Source organism: Delphinus delphis, chromosome 15 (assembly GCF_949987515.2).
Source record: "Delphinus delphis chromosome 15, mDelDel1.2, whole genome shotgun sequence".
In the NCBI taxonomy this organism is placed as follows: Eukaryota; Metazoa; Chordata; class Mammalia; order Artiodactyla; family Delphinidae; genus Delphinus; species Delphinus delphis.
Window position 1 is genome coordinate 5,459,742 of NC_082697.1, and position 24,665 is coordinate 5,484,406.

Sequence of the window (24,665 nt, forward strand, 5' to 3'; positions counted from 1 at the left end):
GGCGTATGTCTTTATTTGTCTTGGTATATACCCAGGCGGGCAATGTCTGGGTCATATGGTAACTCCACATTGAATCATTTGAAAACTGCCAGCCTGTCCTCCGTTCACATTCCCGCCACAGGGTGAGAGTTCCAACCCCTCCCACCCCGCCAACATGGGCTCTTTCCTGGCCTTTCCTTCTAGCCATCCTAGGGGCTGTGAACTGGCATCTCACTTTTTGGCTTTGATTGCATTTAGCATTGTCCTTTCAAACCAGTCTAAGTTACGATAAAAGCCCACGCTATACTCATGGAGGGTCTTAGAGCCACATGAAGGAAAGAGATGGGCTCCCGTCTCTCCCGCTCTAACCAGCTGTACTCCAAGGGGATTCCCAAAAAAATATTTTTTAAAGTGAACTATCAAAACCCTAAAAAGGAAACAAATTTGAATTCTTTCTCCAGCTACGGAAGGCAGAGTCCTTTTTGACCTCTGAAGAAACGAGAGAGAAAAACAAAGGAAAAACGGACAGGGGGAAACATATAAAAAATTGAAAGGTACTAGACACAGTGGTTCTTAGGCCAAGCTTCACTTTAGAACCATCTAGATGCTCTTTAAAAAATACCCATGCCCAGGCCCTCCTCCCAGAGACTGGGCTTCAGCTGGTCCCGGTGGGGCCCATGCAGTATTGTTTTGGGAAGCCCTGTGGAGGCAGGTTCTGTGGTGCAGCCAGGACTGGGGTCAGGGTCGGGGGGGTGCTGCAAGGACCCTCGCCCTGTTCACAGCAGACTGTTTGTGTATTGGGTGGGTTATATCCGTCCAGCTGAGGTTAGAGCCAGTGAGCGAAGGGTGCTATCAGCATTGGCAGTGATCCAGCGAGATCCCAAGATCCTCAGAACTGGAGGGGGAAATGCCAAGTCTCCCCAGGAACCGACCCGTTTTCTCAGGGCCGAGCAGGACAGAAGCACTGACTGTAATAAAGGGCTGGCACTCCTCGAGCTCCTCCCTCAAACCTGGCCCTCACTGCTTTTTCCACTGGTGTCCTAGGAGGCACTGATGAGAAAACTGAGGATCAGAGAGGGTGAGTGACTCACCCAGGGTCACATAGCTTGTAAGGAAAGAAACTCAAATCCAAACTCAAGCCTGTCTGATTCCAAACCCTTGCACTGGACCCTTGTGCTGACTTTGCTGGAGTGGGGATGGGGGGTAGCAGTTTATCTAACCTACCATTCATCCTTCCATCCACCCTTCATCCGTCACTCCATCCATCCATCCCTTCATCCATGTCTCTCCATCTCTCTACCCCTCCACCCAGCCCTCCATCCATCAGTCCTTCCTTCCTTCTCTCTCTCCATCCCTCCTTCTCTCACTCTCTCTCTCTCTGTCCATACTTTCTTCCATTCATTCATTTACCCCTCCCTCCCTCCATCCATCCATCAAGGCTTAACCACATGAATGTCCTCTAGTTAGACATCGAGGTGGATAAAACATATGTGTATCTGATGTGGCCCCTGCTTTCTCCCCGCCCTTGTCTCTCTCCCATGGCTCCTAGCTGGCAAACTAAAATGCCCACCAGAGCTTGGTGAGAGGCACAATAAGGACTGGTGGGGACTGTGGAAAAGGGGGAAAGCACGTGTTTAATCATTGCTATGCGGGACTGTGGGCCCAGTGTTGCCAGAGAAGCTTCTGTCTCCTTTCCACAGTGCTCCGTGAACATCTCTCCATGTCATAAATGTACTTCTTCACGGCTGCACCGTATTTCATGTTGCCATTCCCTCCAGAGGAGAAGCCGGCAGCAGGTTGGGGGGGCGGGCTTTGGTGTCAGACCCTCCGGGGTTTGGGCCCCAGCTCTGCCAGCTCCCTAACTACTTTCAGCCTCAGTTTCTGCATCTGCAAAATGGGGACAGTGTACATGCATCTTGCACGGGGTTGCTGGGAGCTGACACAGCTGAGTGGCGGGCGCAGGGCCTGGCAGAAGCTAGGCGCTCAGGAAGTGCAGGATTCTCTGTCCTTCCTTCCCCACGAGGAGGAACACGGCGGTCCCACACCCCCTGTGACCCTGGAGACCCATGAAACCACAGCTCCAGACTCAGGATTATGGCCTTTTCCACAAGTCCTTCCCTCATCCTGGGCCCAAGCAGACTCCTGCGATGCTCGCCTCTCCCTGGGTCAGGAGAGCTCGTGTATGCCAGCGGGACAGAGCCCAGGTCCACGCCGCACAGGGGTGGGCAGTCCCGGGCGTGCTGAGCACTGGTGGGCAGGGATGGTGGGAGGCCTCGGGTCAGGCAGGAGTGGGGTTGTCGGGAGAACGCAGCCCAGAGGACCCGGTCAGCCCCAAGTAGGAAGAGGGGGGAGCAAGAGGCCGCCCAGCCTCATTCCAATGACGCTCTGAGGCCAGGTCCAGGCTCTTGTCCCAGATGATGGCGACAGAAAGAGAGACCACTGCCCCAAAAGAAAAATCAGAGAGAACAAGGATGGGGGGCAGGGTAGAGGCAAGAGCTTCGACAAGAAGGTCTGGGAAGGCGTCTAGCAGGTGGGGAGCGGGGATGACATCTGAGCTGAGACTTGGTGACTTTTGGACCCAGGCTGAGGGACAGAAAGGACCTGGCACAGGACACCTGGCGGGAGAGTGGCTCTTGAGAAAGGCATGTGAGAGGTGGCAGGGCCAGTTGAGCCATGGCAAGGAACTGAGGTTTCCTTCCAAGCCAGTGGGGAGCCACAGGGGCTTCTATGCCAGGGAACAGCGTGCTCTGAGTTACCTTTTTAGGAGATCGAGTGGGTCCCCATAGGCAAGAGGCGGGTGGAGGCAAGGACAGCTGTGGACCCCACCCAGCTCTGGCTCATCAGAGACATGCAGAAGAGCAACACAGGCAAGCCGGCGGGCACCCCACCCTGTTAGTATTCGGGGTACGTGCACACAGATGTAACGTCAACCAAGTGCCAAACTTCATTCTCCAATTTTTCTTGCTCAGTTGTAAATCGTACAGAACCGTGTTAAGAAAAAAGTAAAACTCTCCTGTAGTCCTAGTACCATTAACATCTAGTCTATTTCCTTCCTCCCGTTTTTATACACATGTGTAGATTATTTTAATAAATTTCCTTTATTTTGGAATTTTTCCCCAACAGTTCTAATGTTATAATTTATTTTTTAAAAAACTTTAATTTCCCTAAAGATATCCCTATCACGGGGCCAAGAAGCCAGCAGGAGGCACCAGGAACTCTTGGGTTGCCTTTAGTGCACCAGGTTCAGATGTCTGGTGGGCTGGGCTTCAGGGGGTGGGGTTGCCCCATCCTTGATCTCCAGGCTGCTGGGCACCCCGATGTGTACACAAGGCTTGGGGTGAGCAGACAGGGCTGATAAGCAAGGCCGTGCACTTATCAGCCCCAGCAGGAGGCCCAGGAGGTATCTGGAGGGCCAGGTGCCCACCCCACACCATGCCCTGTGCAGACACCCAGCCCCAGGGCACACCGGACAGCTGCCCCTGTTACTCTCGCTGTATCTGGATGGTCCCCAAACCTAGGGGGAGTCTGGTTCGGGGTTTACATCTCTGGGGACAAGCACAAGTGTGACTCAGCAGTCAGGGCAGGGACATGCTGGGGGGGGGGCGGTGACGAAGGAGAGGAGAATGGGGCGGGGATGGGGAGGCCAGAGCCCAGCCCTCTGGGAAGGGCAGCATGTGCCCTCCTGATTCAGGATTCTTGTGTACAAATCCTGGCTCAGCCACACCAGCCCTCTAGCCTTGGGCAAGCAGCTGAATCTCCCCAGCCTTGGTTTTCCCATCTGGGAGCTGGGCACAGTCAACCTCCCACGGGTTGCTGGGAGGGTTCAGAGAAAGAACAGACATAGGAAGTATTTAATGAATGTCAGTTTTCATGAGTTCTGGGACTCTGAGGACAGCCTTAGTTCCAGAGCTGAGGGTAACACAAGGTGGGAGCTGCCTCATTTGACTGGAAACACGGGGTCCTTCATCCACAGGCGGGACTCTGAGAGGCAGCCGGCGACTTTCACAGGAATTAGGGTGGTTTTCTCACCTCCACCCTCCACTGCTTGCTCAGCTTTCCCACTGGCATGGGGGTTGGGGGCTCCAGGAGCTGGGCGCCCACCCCACAGCGGGCTATCACTGAGCACTTTGCCTAAGTCACCCCCTTTCATCCCAGTGGTGGCCCAGGGAGGGCGACTGTGGGGATTACCCCATGTGCAGGTGATGTAACCACGACCCAGTTATTGCCCAGAGACAGAGCCAGAGGTGCCCAAACATCCGGCCCTTGGCACTGCACCATGTTGGCCCGATGGGGTCTGCTTGCCTGGAGGCGGCGTGCAGGGCGGAGAGGAGGGGTGGGAGCCCAGGCCAAGATGTTCCACCTCAAGCTCCCGGAGGCCACAGAGCCAACAACACAGGCTTTGGAGTCAGACAGACAAACCCAAGCCTGGACCAGCTACGTTCAGCCACGTAGCCCCTCTGAGCCCCAGTCTTCCCCTCTGTAAAATGGGACTATTAGCCCACTCCTTGTGGGAGGGTTCTGACCAGGAGGAGAAGAGCCAGTACACCGGAAAACATCACGCGGTTCCCCCCTGGCAGCAGCAGACCCAGCACCCCACTCGAGGACCCTAAATGTGAAAGCACCTCGGGCTGCAAGTCCTGCGCAAGGGTGACATGCCCCGTGATGACTGTTCGCCAGACCTGAACACACCATGAGGGAGAAGCTTCAGCTGCCATCTCAGAACTGCCCCTGGGGAGCCAGGTGACCCCAGGCAAATTCTGTGAGCACTCTGAGCCCCGATTTCTCCATGTGGGAAATGGACATAATGATGACAGACCCAGCTCACCTCGCTGGTGTGAAGGTCGAAAGAGAGACTGAGTCAGTAACAGTCTCCACAAAGCCCCTTTGAATGAGACATTAGTATCCTGCACTCACAGCTAAGTGCTGCGAGAGTCTGAGACAGAAACTGCATGATGGACATTCCCACCTTCCTCCTTAGTAACCAAAGGCTTTCTATACTCCAGCTATATGCTCAGCTAAACCCCTGCATTACCCCCCCCAACAGTTAGGTGTGGCCATGTGCCTAAGTTCTGGCCAGTGAAATGGAAGAGGAATGTGCAATTTCTGAGAAGTCTCCTTGGAAATTCCCAGCTTGAGGTATTCCTTCACTTTCCTCCTGCTTCCTTCTGCTGCCTGGAACTCAGACGCGATGGCTGGAGTTCTGGCAGCCATCTTGTTCTACGAGATGGTCTTGAGAAAGTAAACCATGCACTAAAATAGTGCCATGGGAAGTTAGAAGGAACCTGATTCTGATGACTGGAGCTCTCATTTAAACACTGGACCTTCTGCTTCAGACTTCTTTTACATGAGGGAAAAAAAAAACTTGTAACTTGCTAAAAACCAGTTATTTTGATTTTTTTAATTGTATGTCACTCAGCCTAATTTTTTAAGTAATGCAGCCCCTTTGAGATTGTATATATCCGGAGTCTTGATTGCAAGGAACAGAAAAAAAAAATTAAATAGGCTTAAGTGAAAAAGGAAATTTATTAGCTCTTGTAATGGAAAAGTCCAGTGTCTAACTCAGGCATAGCTGGATCAAGGGGCCCCAAAGATGTCACTAAGACCCTATCTTCACTCCTCAGCTCTACTTTCCCTAGTTCTGGCTTCCTTCTCAGACAGTCCCTCCATGAGCACAAATAGTCCCACCTCCCAACCCCACCCCCACACACACCCTACCCCTCACCCCAGCAGCTCCAGGCTTATCTGCTCCCAGATTGGCTTCCCCAGCAGAAAGACAGCTTCCTTCCCCCAGGAGTGCTAGCAGAAATCCAGGAGGACTGACTCACTGACCCAGACTGGGTCATATGCCTATCCCTGAACCAATCACTGGGGCCACTCTCACTACACTGTCTGCTGGGGACGCAGCGGAGAAGGGACAGAGCCCCGGCCTCAGAGGACGGTCATGGCCCCATTCCCAGCGAGGCTCAGGGAGTTGGAGGCCTGGCCGAGCTCACCCTGCTGGCCTGGGGGGACCAGGGCCGCGGGTCAGGCCCACGCCCTTCAGCTCCACGGCAGAGCACCTCCCACCGCCACTCCTCAGGGGCCTGGGCAGTGGCGGCCCCACTCCCGTGTCTCAGTTTCCCTATCTGTGCAAGGGGGCCACTCTGAGCGTTTACCTCGTGGGTCACCAACCGTCCGTGAAAAGCGCTTGCACAGCGCCTGAGCCGCGTCTGCACCGCGGACGTTGCCAGCAGTGCTCACCATCATCATGTATAATCATAGTCACCACATCCCCCGCGGGCACAGACCTCGGCCCTGCCGCCCTCAGCTCGCCCCTGCTCTGCACTCAGTGCCCTGACTCTGCAAGCTCTGTCCCTCCTGGGTTTGCCACCGTCCAGAGCCCTCAATCCCGGGCTCCAGGAAGATGTTTTTGAGTCCTCGAAGTCTGTCCCAGAGGCTGCAACTGGCCGATAGTGACAGGAAACGGGCTGGCCGCAAGTGGCCCTCCCGATAACCCTGGCAGCACCTGCAACTCTCTCCATGGCCCCACAGCCCTTATCAGCTGCAGCAATGTCTCCTCTGAGCTGGGAGCCCCATGTTGACCTCCCTGACCCCTTGCCAGTGTTTGCAAACTAAGACCCAGCCGGAGGGAGATGGGCAGGTGGCAGGGGCAGGCAGGGAGGGGCATCAGCGGTTCCAGGTAAGAAAAGGGGACCCTGCCTGGCAGGATCCCACCTGACTTGACCCCAGGAACCCTGACCCTTCCCTGGGCAGAGGCTGCAGGCCTGGACTACAGAAAGGGGGAATTTGCAAATCTCAGAATCAAAGGGATTGGAAAAGGCCCGAGGAGATCCCACAGGGACGCTAGGACAAAGAAGGTGGCTCCCGGTCACCCCCAGCCACCTCCCGAATCGGGGTGACCCATCTCACTTCACAGCCAAGGGCTGACCATGTGGAGTTGTCACTGGACTCTGGGGTCAGACCCAGCTGCCCAGCTCCGTGCAGGTGCTGTGCTCCCCATGCATCTCCTCCGCCCCATTCCCTGCAGCAGCTCTGACCTCTGCCCGCCCCCCTTTCCCTGGCCCCAGCCTCAGATCTGCCCAGCACACTCCAGCTGGGATGGATGGTCCCAAAACTCCCGCTGGTGTCCCCGCCACAATCAAGTTCTGAGTGCTGGCAGGCCTCAGCTTCGCTGCTGTGCCTGGCACAGCACTAGGTGTGGGGGACACAAGGCAGACAGCCCCTGCCCCCCGGCATCGGTGTTCTAAAGGGGGTGGGACAGAGACAGGTGAGGACGCAGATGAAGGGAGACACAGTTCAACTGCCTGGACCGAGACTGGGGTCGGAGAAGGCCGCTGGGACAAAGACACTTCCGTGTTGAGAGCTGAAGGAGGCCGGCAGGTAAAAGCTGGAGGATTCAACAGCAGGTGCAAAGGTCCTGTGGTGGGTGAGCTGTGCCCAGTGTGGGCAGGGGCCTCACAGACCACAGTGACAGCTTTGGCTTTTTCCTCAAGGATGATGGGGAGCCAGAGGGGAGCTGGAGGAGCCGTGACCCTCTAGCTGCATGTTCAGCAGGACCCTCTACCTGCATGTGGAGTGTGGACTGAAGAAGGATGGGGCAGAAGCCGTGAAGGGGCCACTGCAAGGGTCCAGGAGAGAGGGGGTGGTCCTGGACTGGGGCTGGAAACAGGGGAGGGGGCAAGGAGGGGAGGAGGGGGGCAGATGTGAGACAGGCTTAGCAGGAGTCGGCTGTGAGGGTGAGGGAGGGGTTCAGAGTGACCGGAGGGAGCCCGGCTCACCCGCTGTGCGTGGTAGGTGAACGTGGGAGGCGGGACAGATGCACATGTTGCGTTGTGAGGCCGAGCTCCGCTCTGCAGGATTGGGGCGGTGGTCGCGGGGAGGACAAGCCTGGTGTCTGGAGAGCGACCATCCCAAAGGAGGCCAAGCCGCAACCTCCGAGCTCTGCCCACACTGGCCTCCCCACCAGGAGCGCCCACTCCACTGCCCCAGATCACCAGGAGCCCCCTCGATGGCCCCTCGCCCCTGTGCAGTCCTCCCCTCCCCCGTGGCGTCGACCGCACTGTGCTGCGCTGGCCAGGCCGTGTCTGTGCATTGCTACCCCCGCCCCCCAGACTGCGTTCACAGCACATCCGCCCACCGGGTCTCTGCTGCCGCCCCATCCCCATCACCTCCGAAGCTCACCTCCCACTGACTTTCCCCTCACTGTGCCTCTCCAGCCACACTGGCCTCCTTGTCCCAGGGCCTTTGCACCTGCTGTTCCTCCTGCCTAGAACCCGCTCATTCTCCGTCACCCCCGGTGATACGTCCTGACCAGTATATGAAATTGCCCCGTCTGCCTTCGCTGCATCTCCCCCACTAGTCTGCATGCTTGCTGTGTGCCCCCAGTACGTTATAAACCCAGTGGGCAGGACTGTGTTTTATGACTATCCCCAGTGCTTTGCATGTGACCTGGCACACGCCACTTCTTAGAATGAATGAATGAGGGAGAAAGTGAGGCAATGAGTGAATGAACCTCCTCTCCAGCCTTCACACCCCCTCCAGGAGGCCCCCATGATTCCCTCAGTGCTGAGTCGGGGCTCCAGCTGGATGGTGGGAGAGGCTGGGACCAGCCCGGGATGGAGCCCCTCTCCCGCACACCCAGACGTCCCTTCCTGACTTGCGCCGCGCCCGGCTGCCAGCAACCTGAGGGCAGGGGGCCTGGACACCTGCTCCTATGCCTTCTCAGCAGCTCCTGCCCGGGTTCTGCCAGCAGTGCCCTGCCTTCTCCAAGGAGCCGCCCCCTGCTCCACCAGGCTCTGGTGGAGCCGCCCAGCCTCTGCCCCCAGGGCCCTGCTCTGAGCACATCAGAGACTGAGCCCGGTGGCTATGGGGCTCAGAGGCGCCCACTTCGAGGGAAAAACTACAGACCCACTTTTTCTTTAAAGAAAACAAGTTTTATTTTTATAATCAGAACATTCTAATAAAAATATTATTAGAATCTGAGCTACTTTGCTTTCTGGGCCTTGACTCTGCCCTGGCGTGCAGGGAAGCGCCTGCCCGTGTGCAGCAGCCCCGAGGCCTCCCACTTCCCTGAGGTAGGTCTGCAGGAGCGGCCCGCACGCCCCAACCCCCTCGGGCCTGTCCCCTCATCTCACTCTCCCCTCCCCCTCCAGGAGCCCCATCGCGGGCTGTGGGAACTGTCACCTCCCCCGTCCCCGAACCCCCAAGGCAAGCAGATGTGTCTCAGCTCAATCCCGCAGCCGCTTGGGCTGGTACAAACACAGCAGGCGACACCGCGGGGGGCACTCTGAGCCTCCACCCTGCCGGCCAGGACGCTGCGGTCCAGCCCCTCGGCCCGCAACCCCGTCACAGCCGCGGGGAGGGGGACAAGCTTAAGACAACTTACTGTCTGGAGACGCCCACCCTCTGAGGGGCTCGGGCACCCGGGCCAGCAGACACCTTATCACAGAAATACTATCACTGGCTCCTCGGGTGTAGAGCCATCGAAAAAAGCGAGTCTTTCAAAGTCAAAAACAGGTTTTGGATTCTTGGTGGTGAGAGTCTCTGCTGAAAAAATAGACTGAAATTCTGAATCATCTTAGTAGCAAAACAATGATGATAAGAAAAAAAAGTCGCAGTGCTTCGACGTAAAGGACCACGGCCAGCTGCCCCGTCGCTGGTCACTGGTGGCCCTGCCGCACCTGGGTGTCTGGGGGCCGGGGGGAGGCGGAGCGCCCCGGGGCCAGCATTTAGAAAATGGGAATTCAGGGGGCCGGTGATCCGCCCCGTGCACGGTTCACAGCTGTGCAGACAGAGCAACAACAGTTCACACACGTCGCGATCCTGGGCTTCCCTGGAGCAAGGCCTCTCTGAGCGGGACAAAGTCTCTGCTCACCCCAGAGGGCCGCTGGGGTCTGTGGAGGGTCTAGAAGGCCCCACAGGATGCTGGGGGGACCACCCATGGGCTCCAGGGGTGCGGGAGGATGGGGACAGTGCGTGCACGACATTCAGGCTGATCTTCAAATGGCTCTCGGTCACTCTTTTCTCTCAAAGTCCTCCCTCAAGGCGCGACGGTCCTGGGTGTAAAGAGAAGTGGTCTCTGGGCCACCCGGGTTGCAGGCGGGGTCCCGCAGGGTCTCCCGAGGCACAGGTGCGGTGTGCACCCCTGGGCTCGGCTGGCACTCGCCCAGCGCGTGGTGATGGTGCCGCAGTTGCAGGGGCAGAAACGGCCCTCACTGCATCCTGTCGGGCTGCAGCTGCTGAGGCTGGTACTGCACGAAGGCAGTGCCCGCGGGGGCCGCGGCTGAGAGGGCCTGGGGCACGGCGGCCGGGTAGCCATAGCTCACAAAGCTGGCGGCTGTGGCGGGCGAGGCGGCATACGGGTACTGGTCGTAGGTGGCCGGTGGGTACTGGGCGTAGGCCGGGCTGGCCGGTGTGTACTCAATGTAGGGCGAGGACAGTGACGGGACTGGGGCCGCTGGGATCACCACGCTGGGCTGGACGATGGCTTGTGGGTAGATGTAGTGGGGGGTCAGCCTGTGGGGCCAAGCAGAGAGGGTCAGGGTCAGGGTCGGGCGACAGAGCGGGGCAACACAGCTGGCTCGGGTGGAGTGCAGGTGCCGGAAGAGCTGGGTGATGCCGTGTCCCCCCTCCAGCATCTCTACTTCCTCATCTGTAAAATGGGTGCAATTACAACAATAATGGTGCTCCTACCACAGGGCCTTTGCACTGGCCGTGCCCACAACCTGCACAGCACTTTCCCCAGAGACCCACAGGGCTCCCACCTCCCTTTTTCAAGTCTGCACTCAAATGTCTCCTCCGTGAACCCCTCCAGGCAGCCTCCCCCATCCCACCCTACACCCCAAACACCACACATCCCTCACAGGAGCAACACAACATGATTTGGGGGCAGGGGTGGGGAGTTTAAAAATGATGAACAATTTCAGCATCAAATCCAGCACAAGCCCTTCTGAGCACAGGTCCCTGTGTGACCACCCAGGTCACATGTCCATGAAGCCAGTCCTGTCCCCCCACTTCCCTGGGTTCATCTTCCCAGCATGTGCCACCCCCTGCAGTGACACCCTGCACAGTTTACTTGTTCACCACATCTGTCTGCCCTGACTACAACGTCAGCCACCCATGAACTGACAACACAGGCCCTGGCGCAGGCAGGGGCTCACTTGCTGAGTGAACGGAGACAACGATGTAGTACAGGCGTAACTGCACAACCGCAATGACGGTGCTGCGAAAAAAAGATGATGGCCAGAGCCTCAGGGACAAGGCCCAGCAGGCCGGCGGCCACGCCTCACGCGCAGTAACTGGCTGAAACTTCCCCCAGGTTGGCCTTCAGGTAACCATCTCATTTTACAACAGAAAAACTGGTCTTGGAGGTGCCTCGCCCAAGGCCCCCTGGGCATCAGCCTGGGAGCTGAGAGCTGCACCCCGCACTCGTCCCTCCCTGCAGGATGCCCACCGTGGGCTCCGTGCATGCAGCCCTCCACTGTAGGGGCAACCCAACACGCCGCAGACAGAGAACCTGAGGGTCGGGAAGGCAGTACCAGCAGGTGCCCACTCTGCAGCCAGCGCCGGGCCCCACGGCAGCCTCGGCGGGGCAGACGCCGTGGCCTCCAGCATCAGCCCCTCCTCCTCCTCTCGGGCCCGCACAAGTCACACGGGATGGGGCTGACGTGGTTACACACCTGGGGTCCGCCCCAGCGTCCCTCCACGCCTGTGAGACAGGCCCCGGACCCCTGGCCTGCCCCCCCCCTTTCCATTCCGAAGAGAAGCTGCTTTGAAAGAAAAAGGGAACCGTCCCCTCCCGGTGCTCCCGCAGGCCTGGCAGGGGCAGAAACTGGGGCAGCTCTGGGAGAGCAAGTGGACAGAAAGCTGGGCCCTGGAAGCTGGGCTCCCTGCCCCCGCCAGGCCCCTCGGCATCCAGCAGCCCTCCCTCCCGAATAAGCACAGGGCCTCAGTGGGTCCCGGCGGCACCCCTGGGAACAGCGAAAAAGCAGAGAAACCCGAGTGTCGTCCACAGGGACGGAGCAGCGTCCAGTGTCCCCAGACCGCCCCACGTGGCAGCAGGACAAGGTCCACGCTCAGCCCCAAGCCGCTCCCCTCCACGCTGCCGGGAGAGAAAGCCAAGCCGCAGAACAGAGATACTGTTTATGCAAAACTGTGATATTTATACTGAATGGTGATAATGTTCATGCTAAAAAAAATCACATGTGTATTTATATCCGTGCTGAGGACGGGTGAGGTGGAATTGCATGGAGCTGCCATTTTTATGGGTCCAAGAGCTGACTGAGGGCAACTTTATGTGGGGCAATGTTCTGAACGCAAAGAAAAGGCCTGGAAGGAGGCTGTGTCAGGGTTGCATGTGGGTCCGAGCATCTCTAAAAGGCAAATGGATTCACAGGCACAAAGGGGAATGAGAAGCACCACTCACAAGAGCCAAAAAGGAAAAGCAAGCACCCATCCAGCACCCATGCACTGATGAATGGATCTCCAGCCTGCCGCGTACCCACGCCGAGGAGGAGGATTCCACCATAAAAAAGAATAACACACTGACACACGCCACTGTGTGGATGGACCTCGAGGACACGATGCTGAGCAAAAGAGGCCAGACACAGAAGGCCACAGATTGAATGATTCCCTTCACGTGACATCTCCAGAAAAGCAAACCCAGGAAGAAAGTGGTTACACTGCAGGGGCTTCGGAAAGCAGGGGAGGGGAGTGAGTGCTACGGGCCTCCCTCCGGGCGACGACAAAGTTCTGAATCAGACAGTGGTGATGACCGCACGACTGTGTGAATATATTTCATGCCCTAGACCAGCAGATTTGAGATTACGCGTGCCTTACCACAACAAACGCACAAATACAAGGGGCAAATCCTGAGCGAGGGGTGAACGACCCAGCGAGGAAAGAGCTGGGGTGGCGACGGGCACCACAGCCCCATGGATCCAGCAGCAAACCCCTGGGGGTGAGAGCCTGGGCACACCTGGCCTGTCCCGGAGGGGCCCCAGCTTCCCCCGGCCAGGGAGTGCCTACACCGGGCCCCCGCCTCCCCGTCATCTGCCCTCCTGGGTGGCAGCACTCCTATGGTCGCCAAGGCCACACACTGCTGCTTGTCAGGAAGCCAGGCAGCTTTGGCCCGGAACCCTGCGCCCAGGCCATGGCTCCCACTCTCCCTCTCTGCCCTATTAGGAGTTTCTGCTGCCCACCCCCTCCTGCCTCCCTGGTGGGAACAAGAGCCCTGAACAGAGCAGGGCCTGGGTTCGAATCCCGCCTTGGCCTCCCAGGCTGCAACCAGCCTTCTCACGTGCCTGCGCGTGTGCTCTGGGCGAGGAGGCAGCCGTGAGCAGACGACCCAGCCCCTGGCCTCTCAGCGCTTGGATTCCAGAGGCAACGAACACACCAACCCGTGAGCCAGAGCTGGGAGCGGTCGGGAGAGGCTTCTCGGAGGAGGCGGCAGCGCTCAGAGCCTGAGCTCCTGGCCCATCTCCCCCACTGGACCTCACATGAGCAGGTGGTGCCTCGCCCAGGGCCGGGCCACGGGAGGGGCTGGACACGCGGTGCTGACCAACAGCCGGTGGGCACAGACCCCTCCGAGAAAGGAAAGGGGCCCCGGCCGCCCGGATGTCTCTCTGAAAAGGAGCCAGTGCAGACACGATGGAGCGCGTCTTGGTGCGGTGCCCACTGTGCTGTCCTGGGCATCATCAATGCCCCCACCACGTGAGCCCCACGCGGCTCCCGGAACCCTAGAACATTCCTTAGTGGGCAGCTACGGAAGCTTTGAGCCCAGAACTTCTCCCAACACGGGCAGGCGCACCACTGCTTCACACAGCATTTACTAAAAACGTGGATCCCCGCAGACTGCCAAGTCAGATGGGGGCCGGGAACCTGCATCTGACAGACCCCCGGAGATTCGGATACACACTGACACCGCAGAACCACTACCTGGACCGGGCACACACTGTCCCCACGGCAGAAGGACCCGGGGCTCTGAAATGACAGGTTTCTGGCCACACCTGCCTCAAGGCTGCTGGCCAAGGCAGCTGTCACGTTTACCAGGTTTCTGACACTCAGCGTCGTCAGGACTAAGCTCTGCTCTGGCCACCACAGAGCTGCCCTGCTGGGGGATGCTCAGACACGGTGCAGGCGAATAAGCTTCAGGGTGACAGGAAGGGGGACTCCCTTGCTTCCTGGCCTGCGGGGACACTGCGTGTCTGTATTTGTTCACCTGTTTCCCTCAAGCACCTTCTCCCCGCTCCCCACTCTGTTTGGGAAAAGCCCAAGATGACTTATGAAGCATTTCACAGCCATAAAATAGGTGCTGCTGTTACCCTATTTCCCAGAGAGGGAAACCAAGGCTCAGAGAGGCCGAGGCACTAGCAGTCACACGGCCAGGGAGACAACGGCTGGCGTGGGTTCTGCCACTGGGTTAAGCACTGCTGAGTCAAGGTGGGAGGAAGCTGCGAAGCTCCCCCTCCACCCCCAGGAAGGGGACCGGGGCCCTCAGCTCTGCGCTGAAGTTACAGAGCTTCTGTGAGTCTCAGTTTTCCCATCTGTAAAACGGGTCTGGCAGAGGCTGACGTCAGGGCTTGAGAACCGAGACCCTCCACCAGAACAGCATTTCTCAGCCACGGCGGCTCTGCCCCCAGGGAACACTCAGCTGCGTCTGGGACATTCCTGGTGTCACACTGGGGGTTGGGGGGTGCCAGTGGCAGCCAGCGGGTGGAGGCCAGGGACACCACCAACAGTGCACAGGATGCCCCCCGCCCCCCCCCCCCCACCGACCACAAAGAACCCTCCAGCATCACGGTAAGGTCGAGACCCTGCTGTAAACTGCAAAGAAAAAGGCAAATACCATTGTCACGACCACTGACACCCATGCAGAGGGCTAGGAAGAGGCCAGGCAGGGACCAAGGGACTGAGCTGGTGCACACACACCGCCCCTCGACGGGAACCCACTGGACTCTTCGATGAAAAGGAAACCCCAGCCAAACCACCGGCTGGCCCCATCTGAGCACAGCCCCTGCGCCCCCTTCCCAGGCCCACACACCACAACGGGGGAGGTCTCACGCGCCTGGCACCGGGGAACAGGGTGCGCGTCCAGCGGGTTCCTCAGCGCCCCACCTACTCCCCAGAAAGGTCAGGGTGCTGCCGGTCTCCGTGTGCTTGCTCTGCAGGCCTCTGAAAAGGGCACAGGCCTGGCACGCTCTGTCCTCGGGGACTCCCCTGCCCACGTCCACCCCACCGCACCCCCAGTCCCCCAAATCCCCCCGTTCCCCCCCATCCCCCAGCAGCAAGCCTGCATGCCACCCAGACCTGGCAGGCCTGCTGTGCAGCCCCCTACTCTGCGGCCAGGAGTCATCTTAAAAACAGTCCGGGAAACCATGCCACTCAGGCACGTCCCCACAGGGGCCTCCCCTTTGCCCAGAGCCAAACCCTGACTGCTCCCCACCCCCCAGGGCCTCCCTCAGCCTACCTCCCCAGCTTACCTCCAGCCCACTGTCCCCACTCCGGCCTCCCAGAGCTCCTTTCTGTCCCCCAGACTGCACCTGCTTCTCCGAGCACAGGGCCTTTGCACCTGCTGCTCCCGCTGCTGGCAGGCTCCTTCCCACAGCTCAAACCTCACCTCCTCGGAGGCCTTCCCCGACCACGCCCCCCACCAGCCTTACTTCCTTCTTACAACCCCAGACTACCCTGTCATCCATCTTCTGTGCCGCTGTCTTCCCCACGAGAATGTAAGCCCCACGAGGGCGGGAACCTGGCCTGGACGGCTGGGTCCCAAGTGCCTAGCCAACCCCTGCCAAATGCCAAGGGCCCTGCGGGCACCCAGTGGCAAAGGGGCCCCTCCGGGGCTGCTGCCGCTTCCTGGGCCGGGAGTCACGGCCCTGGGGAGGCAGAGGAAGTAGCCCGGCTGGCACAGCCGGGGACCCTGGGGAAGCAGAACCCGCAGCCTCAGTTCAAGTCTGGCTCTTCACCTGCCAGCCTCGGCCTTGACCCAGGGGCCGGGACTGCCCCCTCTCCACACCCCAGAGACCCCCTCCTCGAGCCTGAGGGAGGGCAAGATCAGCCCCCACCCAGCCCAGCCCCATGGAAGGTAGCCCGGGGCCCTGGAGGGAAAAGCAAACCAGCTAGCAGGACGGTCAGGTTTGGGGTCAGAACCTAAAGGTCAGTTGACCCGATGCCCAGGGCCTGGGCAAAGCAAACCCCCAAACCCCCAGATTGGGAAGAGGGCTGCAGCCAGCCAGGTTCAAAAGGCCAGACCAGAGCTTCCCTGGTGGCGCAGTGGTTGAGAGTCTGCCTGCCGATGCGGGGGATGCGGGCTCGAGCCCCAGTCTGGGAAGATCCCACATGCCGCGGAGCGGCTGGGCCCATGAGCCATGGCCACTGAGCCTGCGCTCCGCTACGGGAGAGGCCACAACAGTGAGAGGCCCGCATACCACCACAAAAAAAAAAAAAAAAAAAAAAGGCCAGACCATCCTGGGGGGGTACACGCTCAGGCTGAGCACCCCCTGCTGAAAGGGTGATGGCCGAGACCTCTGCCCAGACCCACGCACCCAGCGCAAGCGGCACACAGCCAGGAGCCAGCCAGCTGCCTCGGCCGATGGAGACCAGGGCCGCGGGCGAGGACCGAGCCTGGGTCCTGGCCGTGCCTGTCCAAGTCTATCGGCCCTCTCTGGCCGCGTTTCCCCATGGGTAAACTGAGGGTGCTACAGAGTCCAACAGAGCCTCCCCTGGAGCCCTGAAGGCAGAGGTCTTGAGGTCTGCGCAGGAGCGTCCGGGGACGCTGGGGCAGGTGAGGGGGCCGAGGGAGCCGGCGCCCGGGAGACAGACGGGCACGCCACCCACACACTCAGAGCAAAACTGTCAGCGGAAAGGCATCAGCTGCAGCCCCAAGCACTCATTTTGTGAATGCACAGCTATCCCCAAAATAGAAAGAAAAAAGGCAAATGAGCCCATTTCACTTTCTCTGCTCTCTGGAGGTTCGGCCTGAGGGCTCGGAGAAGCTGGCGGCCGCTGGGGCACAACTCAGGATCCTCAGGCCGGGGAGGGGCCTCCCAGGGCTCTCCGGAGGGGGGACACCCAGGTTCCCTGGGGCCGTCGGACCACAAAGCAGGTAAAACACATCTCCCACGGGGCAGTGCCAGACCCCCGCCCGGCATCTCCACCGGAACCTGTCCAAACCCAGACGCCCGCTCTTCCCCCCAAACTGCAGCCTCCCCTCACTGCCAAGGCCAACTGACCCACCATTAGCTCAGGCCCAAAGTTCTGGAATCTTCTCAGACTTTCTTTCACACGTTCTTTAAATGTGCTCAGAATCCCACAGCTCCTGACTCCCGGGCGGCCACCACGGCCTCGCGCGTGGACTGGATCACTGCGAGGTCCCCTAGTGGCGCCCAGACCCTGGCCTCGGTGGTTCAGGCCTACCCAGCAGCTGAAGAGACGCTATAAGACACAAGTGACCTGGCCCTCATCTGCTCAGGGCCCACAGCGGCCCCCCAGCACTCAGGCAAATCCAAATGCTCCCCTGGGCCACCGAGGCCCGACGTGAGCTGAGGCCACCCTGCTGGGCCTCTGACCCCGCCAATCTCCCACCACTCATACCAGCCTCCCCTGCCCAGCTGCCCCTCTCCCCGCAGAGCGCCTGTCGCCACCCGAGCCGCCACCGCTCTGCCAAAGGCAGCTCCGTAATCACGAGCAGGGCCAGGGCTCCCTCCATCTCCACGAAGTCCCCAACCTGCCACAAACTGGCTGAACGAAAGCACAGCTTCCTCCTTTCAGCCACGTGGGAGGGGTCAGGAGAATGATCCAGATGCACCCCGCCCCCCGTCAGCACGCTGCAGGGCACGCATCACGTCCACATGGCAGATGGGGAAACTGAGGCTCAAGGACGAAAACTCGTCGTGAGAACAAAGGGTCACACGGACAAGTCGCGGGGCTTCCAGGCTCCTTACACAGCCTCCTCCCGCTGCAGTGAGAAGGGGCGGCCCGGCCCACTTGGGCGCCCCCCACCCGGGTCCCTGCTCTGGGACACACCCGTGAGGCCAAGTGAGACGCCCACATCAGCCTGCGAGTGGTCAGGCCTCTCCCTCCGACCAGAGGCTTCCTGACGAGGCCTCGGTACGGGGGCCCCTCCTGCCAGGGCCACTGGGGCCGGCGAAGAGCTCATCCTTGGAGAGCAGCCCAAGAACCGCCCCTGAGGCCAGTGTCTGTTACAGCAGACGGGGACAAACAACAGGTGTGCGCGGGCCGCCCGCCAGGGAGGGCCACGCGCCGGCCCACTCCTCGCTCCAGCGAGTGCCAAACAGGAAGCGACGGGCTGGGGAGGGGCAGGGCCACCCCAGACACCCTGAAAGTAAAAACAAGCCACGTGATGCCACCCGTGAGGGCACCAGCTTCCTCTCTGCCCCCATACCCTCCGGCTCTGACCTCACTTCCTGCCACACCTCCAAGGCGCGGGCCCCCTGTTCAGGTGCTGCGACTCCCCCCGGCTTTATTTACTTCGTATCATGAAATCACGAGAGACTCTCCGGAAAGCACAAACACGGCAGAGAGAGGCCCCAAGGGCCCTCCCGTGGGGTCCCCAGAGGTGACGTCTCATAACCCAACATGCTACCAAACCCAGGAGGCGCACGCCGGACCGTCGCTCTGAGCTCGGCTCCGGGCCTGGCTCGGATTCCACCAGTTCGGGGGCGTCCTCGGGTGTAAGTCCACGATTCTGTATCACACGCACAATCACCCACCCACCGTTACAATCTCGACACATGCCTGTCCCAGGCCACGAGGCCCTCCGCCGGCCAGCTGCCCTGTTCAGCTGTCCCCGTCACCACCTCGGCCCTCAGGTGCCCACGTGGATGTCTAATGGCCTGGCTTCCCCGCCAGAAAGCGAGATGGAGAACCAACCACACCTTTTTTATTCAAAGTATCCAGCAGGCACTCAACAAATACTGGATGAATGAAGGATTCTGGGAACAGCTCTCGGCCTTCTGCCCAGCCCACTGTGCTCCGTGACATCTTCCTGTCACTCTCTGGCCCCTCTCCCGCCCTGGGGACCCAGACACTCTGCTCAGACCCCCTGGGCAGGCACACACCCACAGCCTGGTCACAGTAAGGGCAGCAGGTCTCCATCTGGGCACTGGGGCCCTTCACACAGAGGGTGTAGGGGCCCTGAAACTCTAGGAAGAACAGCGTGTGCACATGCCGGGGAGAGGGTCCCATCCCCAGTCGGCCCTGAGAGGTGGCACCGACACAGTCCCCACCCCGCAGACGGGGAGATGAGCCCAGAGAGAAGGGGCTGGGCCTGGCCTTGCGCCCGGGGCCTTGCTCCAGCACGAGGCCTGCCTGACACCCAGCAGCCCCGGGACCCTGTCCTGCCATCTGGGACCTAGAGACTGGCCCCAACCCGGCACTGAGGGGGGCGGCTTGCGGTGGACGGCTGTGGAGCCCACAACAAGGCACCCTTAAGAAGCTGGGGTGGGGAGCTGAGCCCGGAGAAGCAGTTGGCCCTTCAAAAATAACCCAAGGAGAGGCTCCCAGTGCAGCCAGGCCTGGGACAAACCTCAGCTCCTACAAGCCTCAGGCCCAGGCCTGGACAGACAGCCCTGACACTGGGAGGCCCCTTCCAAGCCAGACCCAACACTCTGCCTGGACCTGTGCCTGCAGTCTGCTGACTGTCCCACCCCATCAGCAAAGGGCCGGTCGGCTGGGGGGGTCTATGGCCGCAGTCCCCCCCGCCGGGATCGAGCCACCTGCCACCTGCCAAAGAAGCCTTCTCCAAACCCTAACCCTAACTCTAACCCTCGGCCCCACGTAGGTAACATGACGGAAGTGTCCCGGTCGCGTCAGGTCCTGAAAAATCCCGTTCTTGAAGAAACGAAAAACTGTGGGCAGGGAATCCAAGCAAAAAGCAGCGAGTGTAGAAGTTCTTTGGCAACTCTTTCCACGCTGACATTTACGACCCAGCCAGATGAGGATTCCGCAGCGGCCTTGCCCAGAAGCAAGCTGTGGAATCTTTAGAGCTGTCCCAGACACACGATCGGGGCCAGAAAGTCGGGGAAAGTTCCGCGGGGCAGGAGAGGGTTAACGGGTTTGCAAACTCTGGGCTGCCCGGGCCTTGCTGCCAACCCAGAGCCACCACCACCGACCGCTGAGTCAGGCCCAGCCGAGCCCAGGCCCGTTGTTTGCAAAATCAAAAGGGACGCTGACGGCCCAACTCTCCAGCCAGGCGGGCGGGCGCTGGGAGGAGACAGCTGACCCCAAAAGCCCGGCCCGGCACCCTTCCTGCCCCCTGGGGTCTCAGCGAGGCCTGGCGGGAGGCGGCACAGCTCTGAGAGGCTGCGGTCCACCGGCCGCTGGAAATGCAGAGCTGGACTGTCCCTCTGATCCTTGTCCCTGTTTGGGTCTCCACCCCCCTGGTAACCAACAAATAGGGCCAGAAGCCTCTTCATCGTCACAGGTATTAAATGGCCAGCCAGCAGATTCACTTACAAAACACTGTCGCCTGCAGTCGGGAGCACATGGCAGTAAAATCGGTGACCGACGCCTGACCACCCTGCCATGGGTGGTGCTCTGAGGACCACGAGGGAAACGGTCGGAGCACCCTTCCCACTCGCCCGCCCCAGAGAGCAGCGGTTGAGAGCACGCGTTCCAGAGCCAGCCCGCGTGGGTTCAAATCCTGTCACTTCAGCCACCCTGGACAGGTTGTTAACCTTCTTAACCTTTCTTTGCCACAGTTTCCCCACCTAAGAAGCAAGAGTAATATCGGTCCCAACCTTAGAGAGCTGCCGTGAGGGCAGGAGAATGCAGACAGGCACGGAGCCCCTGGCCCCATGCGCCAGCACTGCCTCAGGTGGTTATTATTCCCATTTTCCGCATGAGGAAAGTGAAGGCTCAGAAGAGAACATCTCTTGCCAAGATGGACCAACTGGTAAGTGACAAGGTCAGCGTTTGAACCCAGGTCTGCAGGCTCCAGGGGCCAAGTGCTGATGCTCACCAAGTCCCAGAGGCAGTTGTGACAGATCAAAAGGGAGCCCAGGCTCGGGCGGGAAGCTACGGTCGCATCTCAAGCAGGAAAGAGCCGCACATGCTCGGGGCTCACGCCCGGATCTCCGTGCCAGCCCCTGGCCCAGCCCCCGCCCTGGGGAACAGAGCCAGGGCTGTGGAAAGTGAGGAACACCCTCCTCGTACGGCCTGAACCCAAACAGGAAGAACCTGGGTGATGACAGGAAGACAGGGGTGTCCCCAAACACCTTCCAAGATGGCTGCAGACACAGGTGAAGCAGACCCCAGGGCGAGAAGGAAACCAGAACCCCCTGTTCCCTGCCGCCCTCCAGGCTTCCTCTCAGGAGAACAGACCGGGACCTGGGCTCACACACTTCCTCCAGTTCACGTGGGGGCCACTGTGCTGCCACAGAGGCTGCCTGTCAGGTAAGCAGCCCCGAATCATGGGTGACCTGCCCAGGCCACCCAAGCCCAGCTCCCAACCTGCTCCAGTGCCCGGTTCACGCTGCCCCAGTGAGCCAGGTGGCCCCTTAAACCAAGCCTCTGGGGCAGGTACACACACGCTCACACACACGCTCACACACACACACACACACACACACACTTGCAACTTTCAGCACAAAACGCAGGGTCTGGGATTCAGTCTCTGATAGCTTAAGAAGTTCTAACATTCTAGAAGGGGCTGCCTGTTCTATACCTGCCCCCCAGAACAAACCCCCATCCCCATCAGCACACTCCCTGCACTGGGGCACACAGCCGGCATCAATCACAGGGCTGGGAAGTCAGCCGGCATGGCAGGCTCCTTTGTGCCCCTAAAGTTTCTGTCCTTTCCCAAGCACCTGCTAGACCTCATTAGACGTTTAAAAAAAAAAAACAAAGAAAAACAACGACGAAGGCCCTTTTCGGATGGAGGAGACTGGGACACACTGCTCTAAAGCACATCAGACGAAACGTCCACAGGCCGGGCCCACTCGGGTGGGGACATCTGGCCCTGATCCGGGCTCACCTGTTGCAGCTTCGCAAACATTGGACCGGTTGGCAGTGACCTGCTGCCGCCATCTGTCGGGCACTGGAGCAGGTCAGAGGGGCACCCTCAAAGAGCCTGGCCTGCTTCCTAGTCGGCAAACCCTTCCAGCATACTTACCTAACCTGCATGGGGCCCATGCCAGGCCTCCACCCACAGAACTCAGAGGTGCTGTCACCATCCCATATCACAGGTGAGGAAACTGAGGCACTGGTGGCTGCGTGAGCGGAGATCACGCACCCAGCGAGGAGAAACCGGGATCTGAACCCAGGCCACAGGCTCCAGAGCTCATGCTCCCATGTCTCTGTGGTGCGGCCTTTTCTGGGGGACAGAGAAACGCAACCTGCCTTCTCCCCCTTCTCCCAGCTTGTCTCCCTCCCACTCCCAAAACACAATCACGCTTCTGAAAGGCTGGAGCAAAGGTCAGTTCTCAGACGCAGAAAGGTAGCTGCAGACAGTGCAACCGACCACCGTGGGGTCGGCGGTCCCAGGGTAAGAGGCTCCCTCAGACCGATGGGCACCTGCACCAGAAGACCCAGGAAGCTCACAGCCCCTGGCCTGGCTTCCAAGGCCTGTTTACCGCCCCCATCCCAGCCAGCCCTGTCCACTCACCCGTAAGTCCGCTGGATCAAGGTGGGGTGCAGCTGCTGCACGCCGATGGCAAAGCCTAAAACGAGGGACCAGTTAGGGGCCCGGCCTGACACAGGAAAGCACCTCACAATCACCCACCTCTAACCCAACGCGTTAATCAGCTTCCTTTCCCCTCCCAGGCCACCTCCACATGAACCCCGAAACTCTCAGGCGAAGGAGGCCGAGGGACCCGAGAGGCGGCAGCCTCTGGGTGTCGGTCCTCCCAACCTCCAGCCCCAGGGACCAACTTCCTCCCTCCGGTGAGGACAGCTGACAACCGGGTGACGCGCCCTCCTCGCCCTGTCCCACCGGCACACACAGCCAGAGGAAGGGGTTCAGCTTCCAAGCTGGGAGATGACTGCTATGAGATGGCTCTCTGGGAGCACATGACAGCCGACTGCCACCCCTGGAGGGGGGGGGAGCGGGGGGGCGGGCGGGTGCCTTTTCACCCGACAGATACCAACGCTGAATATAGCAACCAGAAGTACCAGGGAAGGAGAACAGGGCTCTCACCCGTCTGAAGGCTCCGCGGCTTGGCGCCCAGATAGGCCAGGTTCACGTTGGCCTTGCGGCCGTCGATGTTGGGGTTAGGGTCTTTGCAAGCCCTCTCAGCCGCCGCCCGGTCAGCCATGGTCACCTGGAGGAGCACAGACGCATCAGGGGCTTCCCTTGCCGGCGGGGGGAACGGAAAGAGGAGTCTAGAGCCCTGGCACGGGGCCCTCGTTTCCCCCCGCCCCGGGTGCCCATTACCCAAGGCGTCCAGCCCAGTCCCCTCTGACCCCAGCCTGGGGCCCTCCCAAAGCTGCCCCTGGGCCCCGGCTCCTCCCCCGAGTTCAAGTGCTAGGAAACACTGCCCTCAAGGACGGAAACAACCACCAGGGAAGACACGGCCACCCTGAAGGGAGGCAGGGGTCCCGGCCAGTGGGGACGACAAACCTCCTCAAGGGAGGGGTTTAGGAACACCCTAGTTAGAAAGGAAGTAGAAGAGGTGTCTTCAGGCCCATTTTTACTTAGGTTGTTTGGGGTGTCTGAGGGAGCTGCTGGAAAATAAAATGGGGTTGCTTCAGAGCTCCAGAGCGCCCGGGGCTGAAGCCCGGCTCCTCGCTCGCTTGTTGCTCCAGGAAGTGCCGAGAACCTCTCCACAAACTTCGGAGACCTAACTGAACACAGCGGCTCTCCCTTTAAACCGGGCGTGGGGAGGGGGCAGGGAGACGGGGCCTGGGGGGCGGGGGCAGGACCGGCTGGAGCCCGAGAGGGGGCAGCAGGTGCCGAGCCGGCGGGAGGCGCCCGGGGCTGGCGTGCGCCCGCCGGCTGACTCAGCGGCCCGGCCGCGATAAGTGCGGGGAGGGGAGCGCCCGGCCGCGGGGCCACTTACGAAGCCGTAGCCGCGGGACTTCCCCGTCTGGCGGTCGGTGATGACCACTGCCTCCTCGATGTCCCCGAAGCCCTCGAAGTACTTCCTGAGCGAGGCGTCGGTGGTGTGGTAGGGCAGGCCGCCCACGAAGATCTTGGTGAACGTGGTGTCCTTCTGCGAGCCGTGCATGGCGCCGAGGGCGGCCGGGGGCCGCGGGAAGCCCGCGCTCGGGGCGCACGGCGCGGGCTGCAGCAGCATGGGGGGCGCCCCGCCGCCTACGGACCCGGGCCGCGTGAGGCTGCGCTCATTGGGGGCGGCAGGGAGCGAGCGGGGCAGCAGGGGCGCCGGCCCAGCCGCCGGGCCCGTCCACTCGCGGGTCGCTCCCGCTCTACGCGCGGCACTGCGCTGCGTCGCCTTCGTGCCGGCGCTGCGGGAACTCTGCGCCCCGTCGCCCACCCGGGCTTTGTAGTCGGCCCCGCCCCCGGCCGCCCAGGCCCCGCCCCTGGCGTCCTGCCCCGCCCCCTCATCCCCGCCCGGGCGCGCGGGGGCCGCCGGGAGGCGTAGTCCGGCCCCGCCACGCCACGCCCCACGTGCCCTGCTGAAGCCCAGGGGTAGGGCGAGCACAAGGGTAGGGAGCGCATCCGGGTGTTTTGGGGGCACCAATACGTGCTCACTGGGTTCCTGGCCCCT

The 24,665-nt window shown here is 60.5% G+C and overlaps 1 protein-coding gene across 2 annotated transcripts in view; it reads right to left on the minus strand.

Annotated features, from left to right (window-relative positions):
* RBM38 (RNA binding motif protein 38) overlaps positions 1–24,435 on the minus strand; it is a 35,191-nt gene extending 10,756 nt beyond the window's left edge. The window contains exons 1-4 of one of the 2 annotated variants that reach the window (XM_060032644.1): positions 23,997–24,435; positions 23,135–23,258; positions 22,604–22,658; positions 8,924–10,494 (exon numbers count right to left, since the gene is read on the minus strand). In XM_060032644.1, the coding sequence (XP_059888627.1) occupies positions 10,191–10,494; positions 22,604–22,658; positions 23,135–23,258; positions 23,997–24,233 (720 nt within the window). In that variant the 5' untranslated portion in view covers positions 24,234–24,435 and the 3' untranslated portion in view covers positions 8,924–10,190. Of the gene's footprint in view, positions 1–8,923; positions 10,495–22,603; positions 22,659–23,134; positions 23,259–23,996 lie in introns of those variants that run through there. The other variant, XM_060032646.1, reaches the window with a different exon arrangement.
* Between the last annotated feature and the right edge of the window lie 230 nt (positions 24,436–24,665).